The sequence below is a fragment of the Nansenia antarctica genome (assembly GCF_963989245.1).
Source record: "Nansenia antarctica genome assembly, chromosome: 15".
NCBI classification, from domain to species: Eukaryota; Metazoa; Chordata; class Actinopteri; order Argentiniformes; family Microstomatidae; genus Nansenia; species Nansenia antarctica.
Genome location: NC_137685.1, coordinates 1,636,850 through 1,651,849, shown reverse-complemented (window position 1 = coordinate 1,651,849; position 15,000 = coordinate 1,636,850). Strand labels below are relative to the sequence as shown.

The 15,000-nt window shown below is 46.6% G+C and overlaps 1 protein-coding gene across 1 annotated transcript in view; it reads left to right on the top strand.

The window, feature by feature from the left end:
• Window positions 1–15,000, top strand: part of cpne5b (copine Vb) — a gene marked incomplete at both ends in the record, with an annotated part of 147,577 nt that overhangs the window by 42,863 nt on the left and 89,714 nt on the right. Inside the window, 4 exon segments of the mRNA XM_080545513.1 lie at window positions 6,656–6,759; window positions 10,773–10,812; window positions 12,037–12,051; window positions 12,444–12,520. Coding sequence (XP_080401639.1) covers window positions 6,656–6,759; window positions 10,773–10,812; window positions 12,037–12,051; window positions 12,444–12,520 — 236 coding nt within the window.

Genomic DNA, 15,000 nt, shown 5'->3' with positions numbered 1-15,000 from the left:
CTCTGTGTAGAGCTGTCCTGAGTGTGTCTGTCTCTCTGTGTAGCGCTGTCCTGAGTGTGTCTGTCTCTATGTGTCTCTCTGTCCTGAGTGTGTCTGTCTGTCTCTCTGTGTAGAGCTGTCCTGAGTGTGTCTGTCTGTGTCTCTGTGTAGAGCTGTCCTGAGTGTGTCTGTCTCTCTGTGTAGCGCTGTCCTGAGTGTGTCTGTCTGTCTCTCTGTGTAGAGCTGTCCTGAGTGTGTCTGTCTCTATGTGTCTCTCTGTCCTGAGTGTGTCTGTCTGTCTCTCTGAGTAGAGCTGTCCTGAGTGTGTCTGTGTCTCTGTGTAGAGCTGTCCTGAGTGTGTCTGTATCTCTGTGTAGAGCTGCCCTGTCTGTCTCTCTGTGTAGAGCTGTCCTGAGTGTGTCTGTCTCTCTGTGTAGAGCTGTCCTGAGTGTCTGTCTCTCTGTGTAGAGCTGTCCTGAGTGTGTCTGTCTATGTGTCTCTCTGTCCTGAGTGTGTCTGTGTCTCTGTGTAGAGCTGTCCTGAGTGTGTCTGTCTCTCTGTGTAGCGCTGTCCTGAGTGTGTCTGTCTGTCTGTGTAGAGCTGTCCTGAGTGTGTCTGTCTGTCTGTGTAGAGCTGTCCTGAGTGTCTGTCTCTCTGTGTAGAGCTGTCCTGAGTCTGTCTGTCTCTCTGTGTAGCGCTGTCCTGAGTGTCTGTCTGTCTGTGTAGAGCTGTCCTGAGTGTGTCTGTCTGTCTGTGTAGAGCTGTCCTGAGAGTGTCTGTCTCTCTGTGTCTCTCTGTCCTGAGTGTGTCTGTCTCTCTGTGTAGAGCTGTCCTGAGTGTGTCTGTCTCTCTGTGTAGAGCTGTCCTGAGTGTCTGTCTCTCTGTGTAGAGCTGTCCTGAGTGTGTCTGTCTATGTGTCTCTCTGTCCTGAGTGTGTCTGTCTCTCTGTGTAGCGCTGTCCTGAGTGTGTCTGTCTGTCTGTGTAGAGCTGTCCTGAGTGTGTCTGTCTGTCTGTGTAGAGCTGTCCTGAGTGTCTGTCTCTCTGTGTAGAGCTGTCCTGAGTCTGTCTGTCTCTCTGTGTAGCGCTGTCCTGAGTGTCTGTCTGTCTGTGTAGAGCTGTCCTGAGTGTGTCTGTCTGTCTGTGTAGAGCTGTCCTGAGAGTGTCTGTCTCTCTGTGTCTCTCTGTCCTGAGTGTGTCTGTCTCTCTGTGTAGAGCTGTCCTGTCTGTCTCTGTGTAGCGCTGTCCTGTCTGTCTCTCTGTGTGGCGCTGTCCTGTCTGTCTCTCTGTGTAGAGCTGTCCTGAGTGTCTGTCTCTCTGTGTAGAGCTGTCCTGAGTGTGTCTGTCTCTCTGTGTAGCGCTGTCCTGAGTGTGTCTGTCTGTCTGTGTAGCGCTGTCCTGTCTGTCTCTCTGTGTAGCGCTGTCCTGAGTGTGTCTGTCTGTCTGTGTAGCGCTGTCCTGTCTGTCTCTCTGTGTAGCGCTGTCCTGAGTGTGTCTGTCTGTCTGTGTAGCGCTGCCCTGTCTGTCTCTCTGTGTAGCGCTGCCCTGTCTGTCTCTCTGTGTAGAGCTGTCCTGAGTGTGTGTTGGTGCTCTTACATCCCAGGTACTAAAGGGACGTCCAGGCCTATTTTGTTGTCTTGTCTAAAATAAGCCAGTATTTTCCTTTAGCGATGTTGATGGAATACCCCCCTGGTCTCATAGTAACTGGATGTAGCCAGTTAGGGATGCTCCGATTTATCGGCCACCGATTTAAATCGGCCGATTTCACTCCAAATGACTCGATCGGTGATCGGCAAAAATGGCCGATCGCAAAAACCGATTTTTTTTTTCTTTATTTTTTTTTCTTTCTTTTCTGGGGAAGACAGATAACTGAACAGAAAACATAGGAGGACGTAACAGTATGTAAACCATGAAGGCCACGTTTATGATGTCTTTTATACAGCCATATCACTGACTTGGGCTTCAGGCCCTAACTGGGTGATAGGCCAGACTTTTACTATGCCATAAAAATGGGTCTGCGTTTGCTTGGTGCCTAATGGATCAAAACTTTTGTCTAAAAAGCAAAAAATATGTAGGCTATCCAGTCAGTAGGCCTACAGTTATGTATTTTTTTAAAAATCGGTATCGGTATCGGTTGATCTTGAGGAAAAAATTCGGTGATCGGTATCGGCCCCAAAAATCCAGATCGGAGCATCCCTATAGCCAGTTTAGAACCCTTCAGTGAGCTTGTCCCACCCAGCCACACCAGGGCTGTAAGCTGCTGCGCTAAGGTCAGCCTTGACTGAGGGATAGGAAGGGATAGGAAGCCTAGAAACATTTGTGTGTGTGTGTGTGTCCAAGTTAAGTCCATTTCTAATGTGTGTGTGTCTAAGTTAAGTCCACTTCGTCTCAGCGCACTGATCAGTCTGTCAATTACGGCCATCTGTCTCTCAGAACAAAACACTTTAGCCCATTACACTGTCAGTCTCTCTCTTAACTCCGCCTCAGGACTGGCTGATGTGACAAGATAGAAGACACACAGGCAGAGAGAGAGAGGAGAGGATGACAGCAAGAGAGCCACGACACACACTGCCCTGACACACACACACACACACACACACACACACACACACACACCACACACCACACTATCTGATTGGATCTGCTCGACCGGGGAAAGTAAACAACAGACTCGGGGACAAACAACAATATCCAGTAATGGACGGATGTCCTGATGTGGGTCTTTCTCCCTGCCTACTGTACCCATGATGCTCTGCTGACAAAGGCAGAATTGTGTCGTCTGTTGAGTGAGTTTGTTTTTATGTGGATGATTCAGTGTGACATGCTTGGCAAGTACGTGCGTGCTTGTGTGTGTGTGTACATGTGTGTGTGTGTGTGTGTGTGTGTACATGTGTGTGTGTGTGTGCGTGTGTGTGTGTGTGTACATGCATGTGTGTGTGTGTGTGTGTGTTGTTTTCAGTGTGAGTATACACTTTTTAACCGTATCTATAAGTATGTGACTCTATATCTGTGCATGTGAATGTTGGCAAAGAGTCGGCATGTGTGTTGTATGTGTGTGTTGTGTGTGTGTATGTGTTCATGTGTGTTGTATACCGTATGTGTGTGTTGTATTTTGTGTAGGATTGTCATTATTGTAGATTACCCCAGAGCCCTGGTGCCTAAGGCAGTCTTAATGTCTCACCAACTGTCCTCTGTCTCCCACTCACAGTGGGCACAATCCATTCCTGTCATCTTAGCCCATCGAAAGATGTTTTAACATATTGCTGGTGTTTCCACCCTTACTTGAAAGGATAATTTTACAGATGTTACAATTTGACAACATTTTTCTTTGTGAAATAAAGCCACACTGGACATACTGTATATGTTTCTTCTTAGAATCTGTCATGACTCCTTGTTACAAGTTTCAGAGTTTGACGTCATGAATGAATGAATGGTCTTTATTGTCATTGATATAGGTCAGTTTGTCCTTGCGAACATAGTCCTGAACCGCCTGTTCGAGGGCAGCCGTCATCATGACTCACATGTTTTTGCAATGCACAATTGTGCATGTCAGCGCATGTCAGCACATGTCAGCACATGCACCAAACATGCCGGCATCGATAAAAGGAATCAATAACCCTGATTCCCATCCCTCCCTAGTGGTTACGTATCAACACCTAAGGCGCAAGTAGCAGTTCTTTGTTTTTTCTCTTATCTGTGACTCTTTTATACTCTGTTTGTTTCTCTCCATTCTTCTATGACTCATGTGTTTATCCAGTTGACTCCACTGAGACAGGAAGTCCCAAGACCATTGCGATCGGGTGTGTGAGTAGTTTAGTTTCAGAAGGTTCCCTGATTGTAAATGTCAGAGATGATCAGACAGAAGCACAAATGGCTGGAATCTCAGTTTGTTTGCTGATGGTGAAATAGAGATGGAGTGAAATGCCAAGCAGAATGAGAGCATAAACACAACAGACATTGGTTTAGTTGGTTTAACCTTCTTAGATTGATGGCAGCTGCTGGATTGAAAAAATCAGGTGTAGTGCTGAGGCACAAATGTGTACATTTCAAGCCTGCAAACTTTAAATGAATGTGCAATAACACTATGTGCAATATGACAACCCTAGTCGTTTTATCTGTACAGTATAGTACAGTGGATAGTGTACATAGCCTTTATTTATGTAAACCAGCTCCTTCCCTTCTTCTTTTTTTATTTTTTTCTTGTTTTTTTCCCCCTTTCCTAGCACCAGGGGAGCCACCCCTCCCAAATTTCGTTGTTTGGTACCTGTACTGTAGCAATGACAATAAAGACCATTCATTCATTCATTCAACAGATATTGGTTTAGTTGGTTTAACCTTCTTGTAGAATCAAAAGCTATAGGTTATACTACTGCTTTTGTCATTGTTTTCTGCTTTGGATCAAATGAAAGTGACATTTTCTTTATCTGGTTTTGGTTTTGAGGTAATCAAAATATGCACCGGTGGTTTTCTTGAGTCTGTGCTAACATTTTTAAAGATAACACAATTCATTCTGACACTATTTAACGCTCCTATAATGGTTATAATAACCGAAATGTGGAGTGATTCAGTTGTCTTCAGTCGTGCCTCTGAAATAAACACAAAATTATTCTGCCTGTTTCATGTCGCCTTCCTTCTGGAACTAGCTCGCATTAGCGGCACAGTTAGCTCCGCGTCTGGAGTTCTCCGAAGAGGGCGAGGGTGTTGAGGAACGGTTATTTATTCATGCATTCTGCGATGCCGGTGTTTCTCAATCTGAATTATTCATGGATCAACACAAATACTGTAGCTGTGTGAACAAACTGCAGCAGGCCCTCTCCTGGGTTCCTAATGCTGAGGCACAAACATGTACATTTCAAGCCTGCAAACTGCGACACTTTAAATAACGTGAAACAATACTATTGTGCAATATGACAACCCTAGTCGTCTATCTGTACAGTATAGTACAGTGGATAGTGTACATAGCCTTTATTTATGTAAACCAGCTCCTTCCCTTCTTGTGATTTTTTTTTAAACGTTTTTTTTTTTTTTTTCTTTCCTGACACCAGGGGAGCCACCCCTCCTAAACTTCGTTGTTTGGTACCTGTACTGTAGCAATGATAATAAAGACCATTCATTCATTCATTCATTCATTCAAATACTGTAGCTGTGTGAACAAACTGCAGCAGGCCCTCTCCTGGGTTCCCAAGCCAAAGAACCACTGTTGTGTGTTGCATCTCTAGGTTCACACTGCAAAAGGTCCATAGAAGCCATAGGGAATCTTTTGGCACATTTCTCGTTAAACACTGGGTCACACAGGTCTCAGTGAAAACCAGAAATTACAGGACCCTATTTGATGTTTATTTAAAGCATGTTGTCAGTCAGACTGTCCTCCTTTCTAACGTGAAGTGGGGGTGTGATATTGGGTGAATTCCAGGTGTTGGTTGGCTGGCTTTTTTCCTGGATCTGCCACCATAGGAGTGAGAATCCCGTTAATTAAGCAGCTTTAATCATCACCTATCAGCCTCCTTCCTCTGTCCTCCCTCCTCCCTCCTCACTCCTACTATCTCCCATTTTCCAGCCCCTCCCCCACTCTCTCCTTTCCAGTCTTTGCCCTCTTTCAGTCCCTCTCTCCTTTGACTCTATTATCAGCAGCCCCTCCTCCCTCGCTTCTTACCTCCCCCTCTCTCTGCCTCCCCCACTCTCTCACCCTCTCTCTCTCACCCTCCTTCCCTCCTTCTCTTCTTACCTCCCCCTCTCTCTGCCTCCCCCACTCTCTCACTCTCTCACCCTCTCTCTCTCCCTCCCTCTCTCTCACCCTCCTTCCCTCCTTCTCTTCTTACCTCCCCCTCTCTCTGCCTCCCGCCCTCTCTCTCACCCTCCTTCCCTCCCTCTCTCCCTCCCTCTCTCACTCCCCCTCTCTCTCTCTCCCTCCCTCTCTCTCACCCTCCCTCTCTCTCACCCTCCTTCCCTCCCTCTCTCTCACCCTCCTTCCCTCCCTCTCTTCTTACCTCCCCCTCTCTCTGCCTCCCCCCCTCTCTCACTCCCCCTCTCTCACCCTCCCTCTCTCTCACCCTCCTTCCCTCCTTCTCTTCCTACCTCCCCCTCGCTCTGCCTCCCCCCCTCTCTCACTCCCCCTCTCTTTCCCTCCCTCTCTCTGCCCCCCCTCTCTCTCACCCTCCTTCCCTCCTTCTCTTCTTACCTCCCCCTCTCTCTCCCCCCCCCTCTCTCTCTCTCTCTCCCTCCCTCTCTCTCACCCTCCTTCCCCACTTCTCTTCCTACCACCCCCTCTCCCCCTCCCTCTCTCTCACCCTCCCCCTCTCTCTCTCTCTCACCCTCTCTCCCTCCCTCTCTCCCTCCCTCTCTCTTCCCCTCCCTCCTTGTCTCTGAAGGCTGGTGAGTGGATCAAGACTCCAGGATACACACCCCTGACTTCCTCTGCACAGCGTGTGTGTGTGATATCACCACCACTAATCAGGCCTGCACTGTCGCTCTGTGTGTGTGTGTGTGCGTGTGTGTGTGTGTGTGTAAGCAATTATGTGACAGGAAGTCTAGAAATACAGCCTGTATAGAGATAATCGTTTTATTATGGAGAACATACAAACAAACTCACTTCTTCTCACCTATCTCTTTACCCTTTTCTTTCTCTTTCTCTCTCTCTCTCTCTATCCCTCCTCCCTCTCTTTTCTTTCTCTCTCCTAGTTTGGCAGAACAGAGGTGATTGACAACACCCTGAATCCAGACTTTGTCAGGAAGTATATGCTGGACTACTTCTTCGAGGAGAAGCAGAATCTACGCTTTGATTTGTGAGTGATTCCCTTTGAAGTCTGTGTCACCTGACGAGTTCCCACTCACACCCCGGCTGAATGTCCGCCCGCACACTCTCAGAAACACGAAACACGCAGAAAGGAACATTTACACACACTTGGGGTAGTGGTGGTCTAGTGGATAGTGAGTTGGACTTGTGATCGGAAGGTTGTGAGTTCAAATCCCGCCTGAAGCCACACCACTACTAGTGTGCCCTTGGGTAAGGCACTTAGCCCTCAGTTACTCCAGGGGGAATGTCCCTGTAATTCGTAATTGTAAGTCGCTTTGGATAAAAGCGTCTGCTAAATGACAAAATTAATTTAAAAATTAAATTAATTAAATTAAAAATTAATTAATTAAAATTAACTTCATTCACATTGTGTAATGTACGATGTACGTACACATATTTTTCAGATCTCTACAGCTGGATGGTAAACCTCTCAGACAGACGTAGCAGGTTGTTCATGAAGAGAGAGAGAGAGAGAGAGAGAGAGAGAGAAAGAGAAAGAGAGAGAGAGAGAGAGAGAGAGGGAGAGAGAGAGAAAGAGAGAGAGAGACAGAGAGAGAGAGAGAGAGAGAGAGAGAGAGAGAGAGAGAGGCTTGAGTAATGAATCACTCATCTCATTTCAACAAAGAAGTGAGAACAACTGAATGAATACACACCGCTGTTGTTCTCTCTCTCCCACTCTCGCTCTCCCTACCTCCCTCTATTTCTATCTTCCTCTTCCTCGTCTGTCTCGGCTGTCGTCCCATCCCCATCTCTTTTTCTGTTTCCTCTCTGCCTCCTCTCTCTCTCCCTCTCCCTCATTTTGTCTGATAAAATGCTGGCAGGCTAGCCAGTGGGGTTAATTGGTGGTGTTTTATAGGTTGGAGCTGCATGCCCTTCACACACGCACACACACACACACACACACACATGCACATGTGCACACACGCATACACACACACAAACACACACACACACACACACACACACACACACACACACACACTTCTCGTGGGCGGTCTCGTGAGTCTGCAGATGGTGCAGGGGAAGCCAGGTACCAGGGGGATTCCAACCGCCCACTCGTGTCGTTGTGTGCCGCCTCTCGGATCTTCGGTCTTGGTTGGTTAGGTGTATTTGGGAAACTGCAGTAGCACTAGTGACTTGCCAGGCTGATCTGTCGAGTGCCTGGCGGGGCAGGTGGTGGTCAGGCATGCGTATGGTGTGCCCTATCCAGCGAAGATGTTTTTTGGCCGCAGCTGCGTCCATACAGATTGAGTTGGTGTTGTTGAGGATGTCTGTGTGGGGCACTCGATCTTCCCAGGACAGGCCGAGGATCCTCTGTAGGCAGAGGATGTGGAAGGCCCACAGGTTGGTCATGTGCCGGCGGTATGGGGTCCAGGATTCTGCTCCAAAGAGCAGAGTGGAGAGACATACTGCGTTGTAAACATTTACATTTACATTTTTGGCATTTAGCAGACGCCTTATTCCAAAGCGACTTACAATCAATACATTTGCAAGTGAATCATCAATCCACCAGTCGTAGCAGGAAGATTAATCCAGCTCAGGCCCGGGGCCATTGATAGCTATCACCTTCTTCTAAACCTAGGTTTTTGTTTTATTTTTTATATATAGACACTGGAGAAACAGAGAAACAGTACAAGGGGGTCAATAGAAGTTTTTAGGGGATACAGTAGAGGGGAAAAGCGGGTGTCTTCAGGAGACGCAGTGCTGGGGGGCAGTAGATGTCTCAGGAGGAGCAGTTAAGGTGTAACCTGAAGAGAGGGAGGTCTTCAGTCTACGATGGAAGATGGGTAGTGACTCAGTTCTGACAGCCGTGGGAAGCTCACAAAACGGCAACCTTGGTGCTCACCTTCAGGTTTCGGTTTTCGAAAACACCTGCTGCGTAGGCGTCCAAAAGATGATGAGGCTTTATTGATACACTTGTGTATCTCCGCGTCAAGGGAGCAGCATGAGGAGTGGAGCCGAGGTAGGTGAAATGATCCACTGTTTTTAAGTGGAACACCGTTTCTATGAAAACTGGGAAGTGTCGAGGTTTGGGAAGTGAGTTGGGACATGACTTCGGTTTTTTGGATGTTGACCTGGAGACTGACGGATTTGTATTGTACAGACCGGATATGGTGTTGAGAGCGTGCTGCATAGACTCTGGGCTGTGAGCTAAGATGGCACGGTCATCAGCGCACTGAAGCTCATAGATTTGACAGGACTTTGTGTCTTTGTGTGTGCTTGGAGCCGGCGGATGTTGAAGAGACTACCATCAAGGCGGTATTCCACATGGACACCGTCTTTGTGTCCCAAGGCTCGGTGGGAGAGGCAGGTGATGGCAGAGAGGAGGAGATTAAAGAGCACCGGAGCCAAGACACAGCCCTGTTGCACCCCAACATTTACCTAGAAGAATTCTGACTGGAAACCACATTCCGGAGTTTCCGGAAGCGCAGCTTCCGAGATGTTCTCCACCAGCCTGTTCAGCATGATCTTCGCCAGCACTTTCCCTGCGATGGAGAGGAGAGAGATTCCGCGGCTGTTTCCGCAGACGGCTCTGTCCCCTTTCTGCTTGTAGATGACCACAGTGTTTGCATCCTTCCAGTCCTGCGGGAGGGTCTCAGGTTCCCAGATGTTGCAGATCAGGAGGTGCAGACGGCGCGTGAGGAGGTACCCTCCGTGTTTGAAAACCTCTGCTGGGATGCCGTCGGGTCCAGGGCTTTTATTGTTCTTTAGACCCGCAACGGCTTGACGGGTCTCAGAGAAGTGGGGTGGGGTGTCCCGGTGCGTGACTGGTGGCACGTCTGGGAGATTATCCAGAACATGCGGGTCAATGGGGTTGGTGTGATTGAGTAGAGACTCAAAGTGGTTTGCCCAGCGGGCGAGGATCTCGTGCCGGTCCTTAAAGAGAGTCGAACCGTCGACTGATTGGACTGGAGCAATCGCCCGCTTCCTGGGGCCACACAAGGCTTTGATGGCATCATAAAAGCCCTGGGTGTCGTTGCAGTCTGCCAGGCTTTGGATCTCCGTCGCCTTCCGTAGCCACCAGGCGTCGTCCACGGTCCGGAGGGCGCGCTGGGTTGCTGTTCTTGCTGCAGCAAAGGCAGCTTTCAGGGTGGGAGAACCAGGGCAGGACAGGAGAGCTTTGTGGGCTTGGTTTTTAGCAGGGGCTGTATCTGGGTTGAGTTACAGTCAAACCGGTCCCGGTGACGTTTCCTCGTCTGGCCGAGCGCCTCAGAGGCCGCGCTGTGGATAGCCTGGCACAGAGCTGGTCAGTCAGCCGATTCCTCCGGGATCTTGTCGAGGTTTTCAGCAAGGAGCCGTCGAGGGCGGTCTTTCGAGGTGGGGGTGTTCAGTGCTGCAGAAGTTAGTTTCTTGTTGGGCTGTTCTGTCCTCGGTCCATGGGGTTGAATACTCATGAGGAGTTTGGATCTGACCATGAGGTGATCAGTCCAGCACTCGGCTCTGTGCATGACCCGGGTGGTAAGGACGTCCTGTCTGTCTGTGCATGACCCGGGTGGTAAGGACGTCCTGTCTGTCCTTTTGGCGTACAATCACGTAGTCCAGGAGATGCCAATGTTTAGAGCGGGGGTGCCGCCAGGTGGTTCACACACACACACACACACGCACACGCACACGCACACGCACACACACACACACACACACACACACACACACACACACACACACACACACACAGATTTAAACAAAAATCGTAAATAGCTAAATATATCTAATATTGATAATCTGACTCCAATATAATTATAACTATGTGCAAAGAAGTATTGAGTCGTATGTGCGTATTTAGTGCAAGAAAGGTCAAGGCAAATATTTTCTGAGAGAAATGTTACTTTCTAGTAGAAAGAAAGACAGAGAGAGAGAGATCAAGTATGACATTCATGATTTCCATTACAACACATTACGTTGGTCTCTTGTTCCCACCAGGTGAGGACAGGGGACACTGAGGTGTCGGGGTTCATATGTTGCATATAAAGTCATATTTATTTATTGTAACTTTTTTTTCAGATATGATGTGGACTCTAAAAGCCCAGACCTCTCCAAACACGTGAGTGGACCCGCCGCTCTGACCCAGAGTCATAAATAAACAAGGATTGGTCAATATAACTCAAAAAAGAGTATATTGGTCAAGGTCAAAAATCATTATTGATTTATTATCGGTCAGGAGAGATGTCAGTGAAAGAAAACATGGTGCCCGTCTCTCTGATACGCAATAATTTGCTTTATCTATGACTTTGGTCTGACAATGGGATAGTAAAACCAGATGTGATTGATTGTGCTTACTGCATGGTATGTAAGCAATCCAAACCACCATGGATATACCATTATATATATATATACCATTTCGTGAGTTTAGAATGATAAGGTTCTATCTCCGTTTAGGGCAGTTCAGAGATATTGAGCGTCAACGTTTTTACATTCCATTATGTTTTGTGAGATGGAACCTTTGTATTTTATGAATTACTAACTCAAAAATGTCAACATTTTTTAAATAACACCACACAGGCATTAATAAACACCTAATGGATCAGATTATGTAAAAAACAAAATTGACAAAAATTGAGATAGAACCTTAGAATTCTAACGTCACGATTTATGTCACTGTCAAAGAACACTCAGAGTATCCAAATATAAAGTATGAAAATAATGTTTTTGGACTTTTCTTGTGATTGTAAAAATGTCTTTGTTACACTATCTGCCTGTACATGTAGAGCTAAGTGCAATGGTTAACTTGCTCATTTTATTAATTTGTAGAAGTAGCAGTTGTAGTAGTAGTAGAATGTATCAGCTGTGCTATCATCTAGACTAGAGCAATATTGACGATACAATGCTTTTGGTCACATGTTTCCACACTATAACCCAATGGGGCTGAGAAATTATTCAGAATAAATTATCCTGTTGCTGCCTAACTGCTGATGGACAAAACAAAACAATCTCATATTGATATTTCGTTGCTTTGGAGACTGTGCTGACAAAAAGGATTGCGAGAGATATTCATTCACAGAATAATCAATTTATTTTGATATTATTGTATTTGGATACAGAACAACGTCTCCATTTCTGCATCTCCATCACAGCCAATCACATCGCTTCCTGCCATTTCTCCCTCACTTTTATTTTACTATTTTACAGCTCTGTTATAGCAACTTCCTGGTTAATGCGGTGATGCTAAGTCTTCTGGGTAATGTAGTGTTGGTGTGTGTGTTGCTGGTATATGATGTATTCTGTTATTGTTGTTGACCCTGTTGCTGCCTGCCCTCCCCTCCGGAAGCCCTCCGATCTCAACGTACGTCTCTCAGCCTCTTTCACCTCTTATACTGTTGCTACTGAAACAGAAACAGCAAACATACAGTAGCTGTAACGCATGTCTGATGATAACCTCTGACCTCTGTGACCCCCACGCCTCCCCCTGCTGTTGCTGCCTCACCATTACTACACCATGCTCCCCTGAACCCTCTTAAAACAAGACAAAAGAACCGCAGCATTTTCCTATCCTTCATTCTCCTCCCTGTCACTTCCCACGCTCCTCTACTTCACCCTCTCCCATCGCTCCCTCCACCTCTCCTCCACCTCTCCTTCTCCTAACCCGGTTTAATCCCTTCCTCTGCCACTCTGTGCCTCTTTCTTTCTTTCTTTCTTTCTCTCCTCTCTCTTCTTCCCCTCTCTCCTCCCTCTCAGGACTTCCTGGGTCAGGTCTTCTGCACCCTCGGGGAGATCGTGGGGTCGCCGGCCAGCCGTCTGGAGAAGCCACTGGGGTGAGGTCACGAGAAATCTAATCTCAGCGAAATTAACCTTACAAACGCAATTATGGTTGAACCAGGGCTCCCACGGGTCCTTGAAATCCTTGAAAGTCTGTGAGTTTGAGAAAAAGAAATCAAGGTCTTAAAAGTTTTTGAAAATAGACATGGGTCATTGAAAGTGCTTGAATTCCCCTCTCTCTCTCTCTCTCTCTCTCTCTCTCTCTCTCTCTCTCTCTCTCTCTCTCTCTCTCTCTCTCTCTCTCTCTCTCTCTCTCTCTGTGTCTCTCTCTCTCTCTGTCTCTGTGTCTCTCTCTCTCTCTCTCTCTCAAAAAAATAATAATATATATTCAAACATGTTTTACTTCGTCAACTAGTAAATACTAAGTCTCTGTATTGCTTAACTTTACACATATTTCACAATATATTGCTGTGCTGTGCTTGTGGTAGAGAAGGCAAGAGACCATCTAGTGTCACATAGTCAACATTTATGTGGAAAACACACACATTCAAGCCTCTCTTTTTAATTGTTGTCTGTGAGCGGATCGTTCCTATTATATACATTCTCATCTAGATCTGTCTCAAACTATGCCATGTTGGGTCCTTGAATTTGAGGGAATTGAGTCTTGAAAGTCCTTGAAAGGTGCTTGAATTTGATGTTTCAGAACGTGTGGGAACCCTGATAAAAAGTGATTGTATTTTTAACTGTAATCCTACATAAATGTCAGATTGGACATTCAGGGGGACAATCACATTGTTTTACGGTGTTTTCATAGACGTGATTGATATCCATCATCATTTTAATAATTTAATAATTTTCTATCCACTAGACCACCACTACCCCATCACCCGACATTCTGCTGAGGTACACACGGCTGAAACAGACGGCTTCATATAAAAAGTGTTGGTTGTTGTTGTCTAAGAATGAGAACAAACAAACAAACAAACAAACTGGTTCATTTCTGCGGCCCAGACTCCCTACGGAGATGCTTAAGAGGCAGAAGTAGGACACAGAGAAAAACAGAAACACATTTACATTTTTGGCATTTAGCAGCAGACGCTGTTATCCAAAGTGACTTACAATAAATACCTTTGTCTAAGTAAGTGAATCATCTATCCATCAGTCATCGTAAGAAAAATAAATCTATGCTAGGACCAGGGGCCACTAGCAGTCACAATGCTAGAAGAAGTAGGACACATTTATTTTATTTTTAAAATTGTTTTATTTACAGTAGAGAAACTCTACAGGGGGTAGTGGGGATGAAGAGGTCTTTAGGAGGGACAGTTAACACTAGAACAGCCATGCCTATTTTACCTTACACACAACGACCACTAGTTGGCGCGTCTGGTAAATTACCCTGCCTCCTACACAGAAAAACTGCAAAATAGCTTCATACTAGCTTATCCTGATGTCATTTTGAAAATGTAAGGATACTGGGTGGTAGAACACACATATCTAGGGAAAAGTCATGAAAGGAGGGTCCTGAAATTTGATCGAGTGCAAAGATATAAGATTTATTTTTACTCACTTGGTCAAATGAACCCACCCATGGCTGTTCTAGTGTTAAGAGACTTCAGTCAGTGGGGCTTCAGTCTATGGCGGAAGATCGGTAGTGACTCTGCAGTCCTGACAGCAGTGGGCAGATCGTTGAGCACCAGGGTCTTAAATCTGATAGCTGGCTGCTACCGGGAACCAGTGAGGGGTGGCGAAGGAGGCGGGTGACATGGGAGAACTTGGGGAAATTGAACACCAGATGGGCCGCAGCGTTCTGGAGGAGCTGCAGAGGTCTGATGGAGGAGGCGGGGAGCCCGGCCAAGAACGCGTTGCATTAGTCAAGGCGGGGATCTGCCCTGAAGTGTCTGAACTGAGTGTCTGGACCAAGACTTGTACTGCCTCTCACCTATGAACTGTGTCTAGTAGAGAGAGGGAGGGGGGGAGGTAGGGAGTGAGAGCGCGCCCGACAGATGTTTCCAAAAGATCATAATTATTGTCATTAGTGAAGAGGGTGAGGAGCCGTTAGATGGAATGACTAGAATTACTATGCCTCGGCTCACTTCGGGCACAGGGGCTTTAGCTGTTATAGTTTATAGACGCATAGTATAATCAGTCTTCACACAATCACACATCTAGAATGTGTGTTATGTTTAGTTTAATTGTTGGATTTCACTGTCAGGCAATCTATGAGGTAGTAGTAAGTCATCAAGAGGGGGTATGGGCGATGATGACTGATAATCCTCAAGGCAGATTCGCAGGGTGATTAGAGATAAATTAGATTACCTATTTAAACCAGGAAGGAGTGAGGGATCTTTAAGTGGGCCCTGAAATGTAGATCAACAACCTGTTGTGGATCCATGAGCTATTCCTCAGCGTAATGCCATGGGCATGCCAGAATCATCACTATCATACACACGCACACACATGCACACGCACACACACGCACACACACACGCACACACACACACACACACACACGACACACACACGCACACACACACAC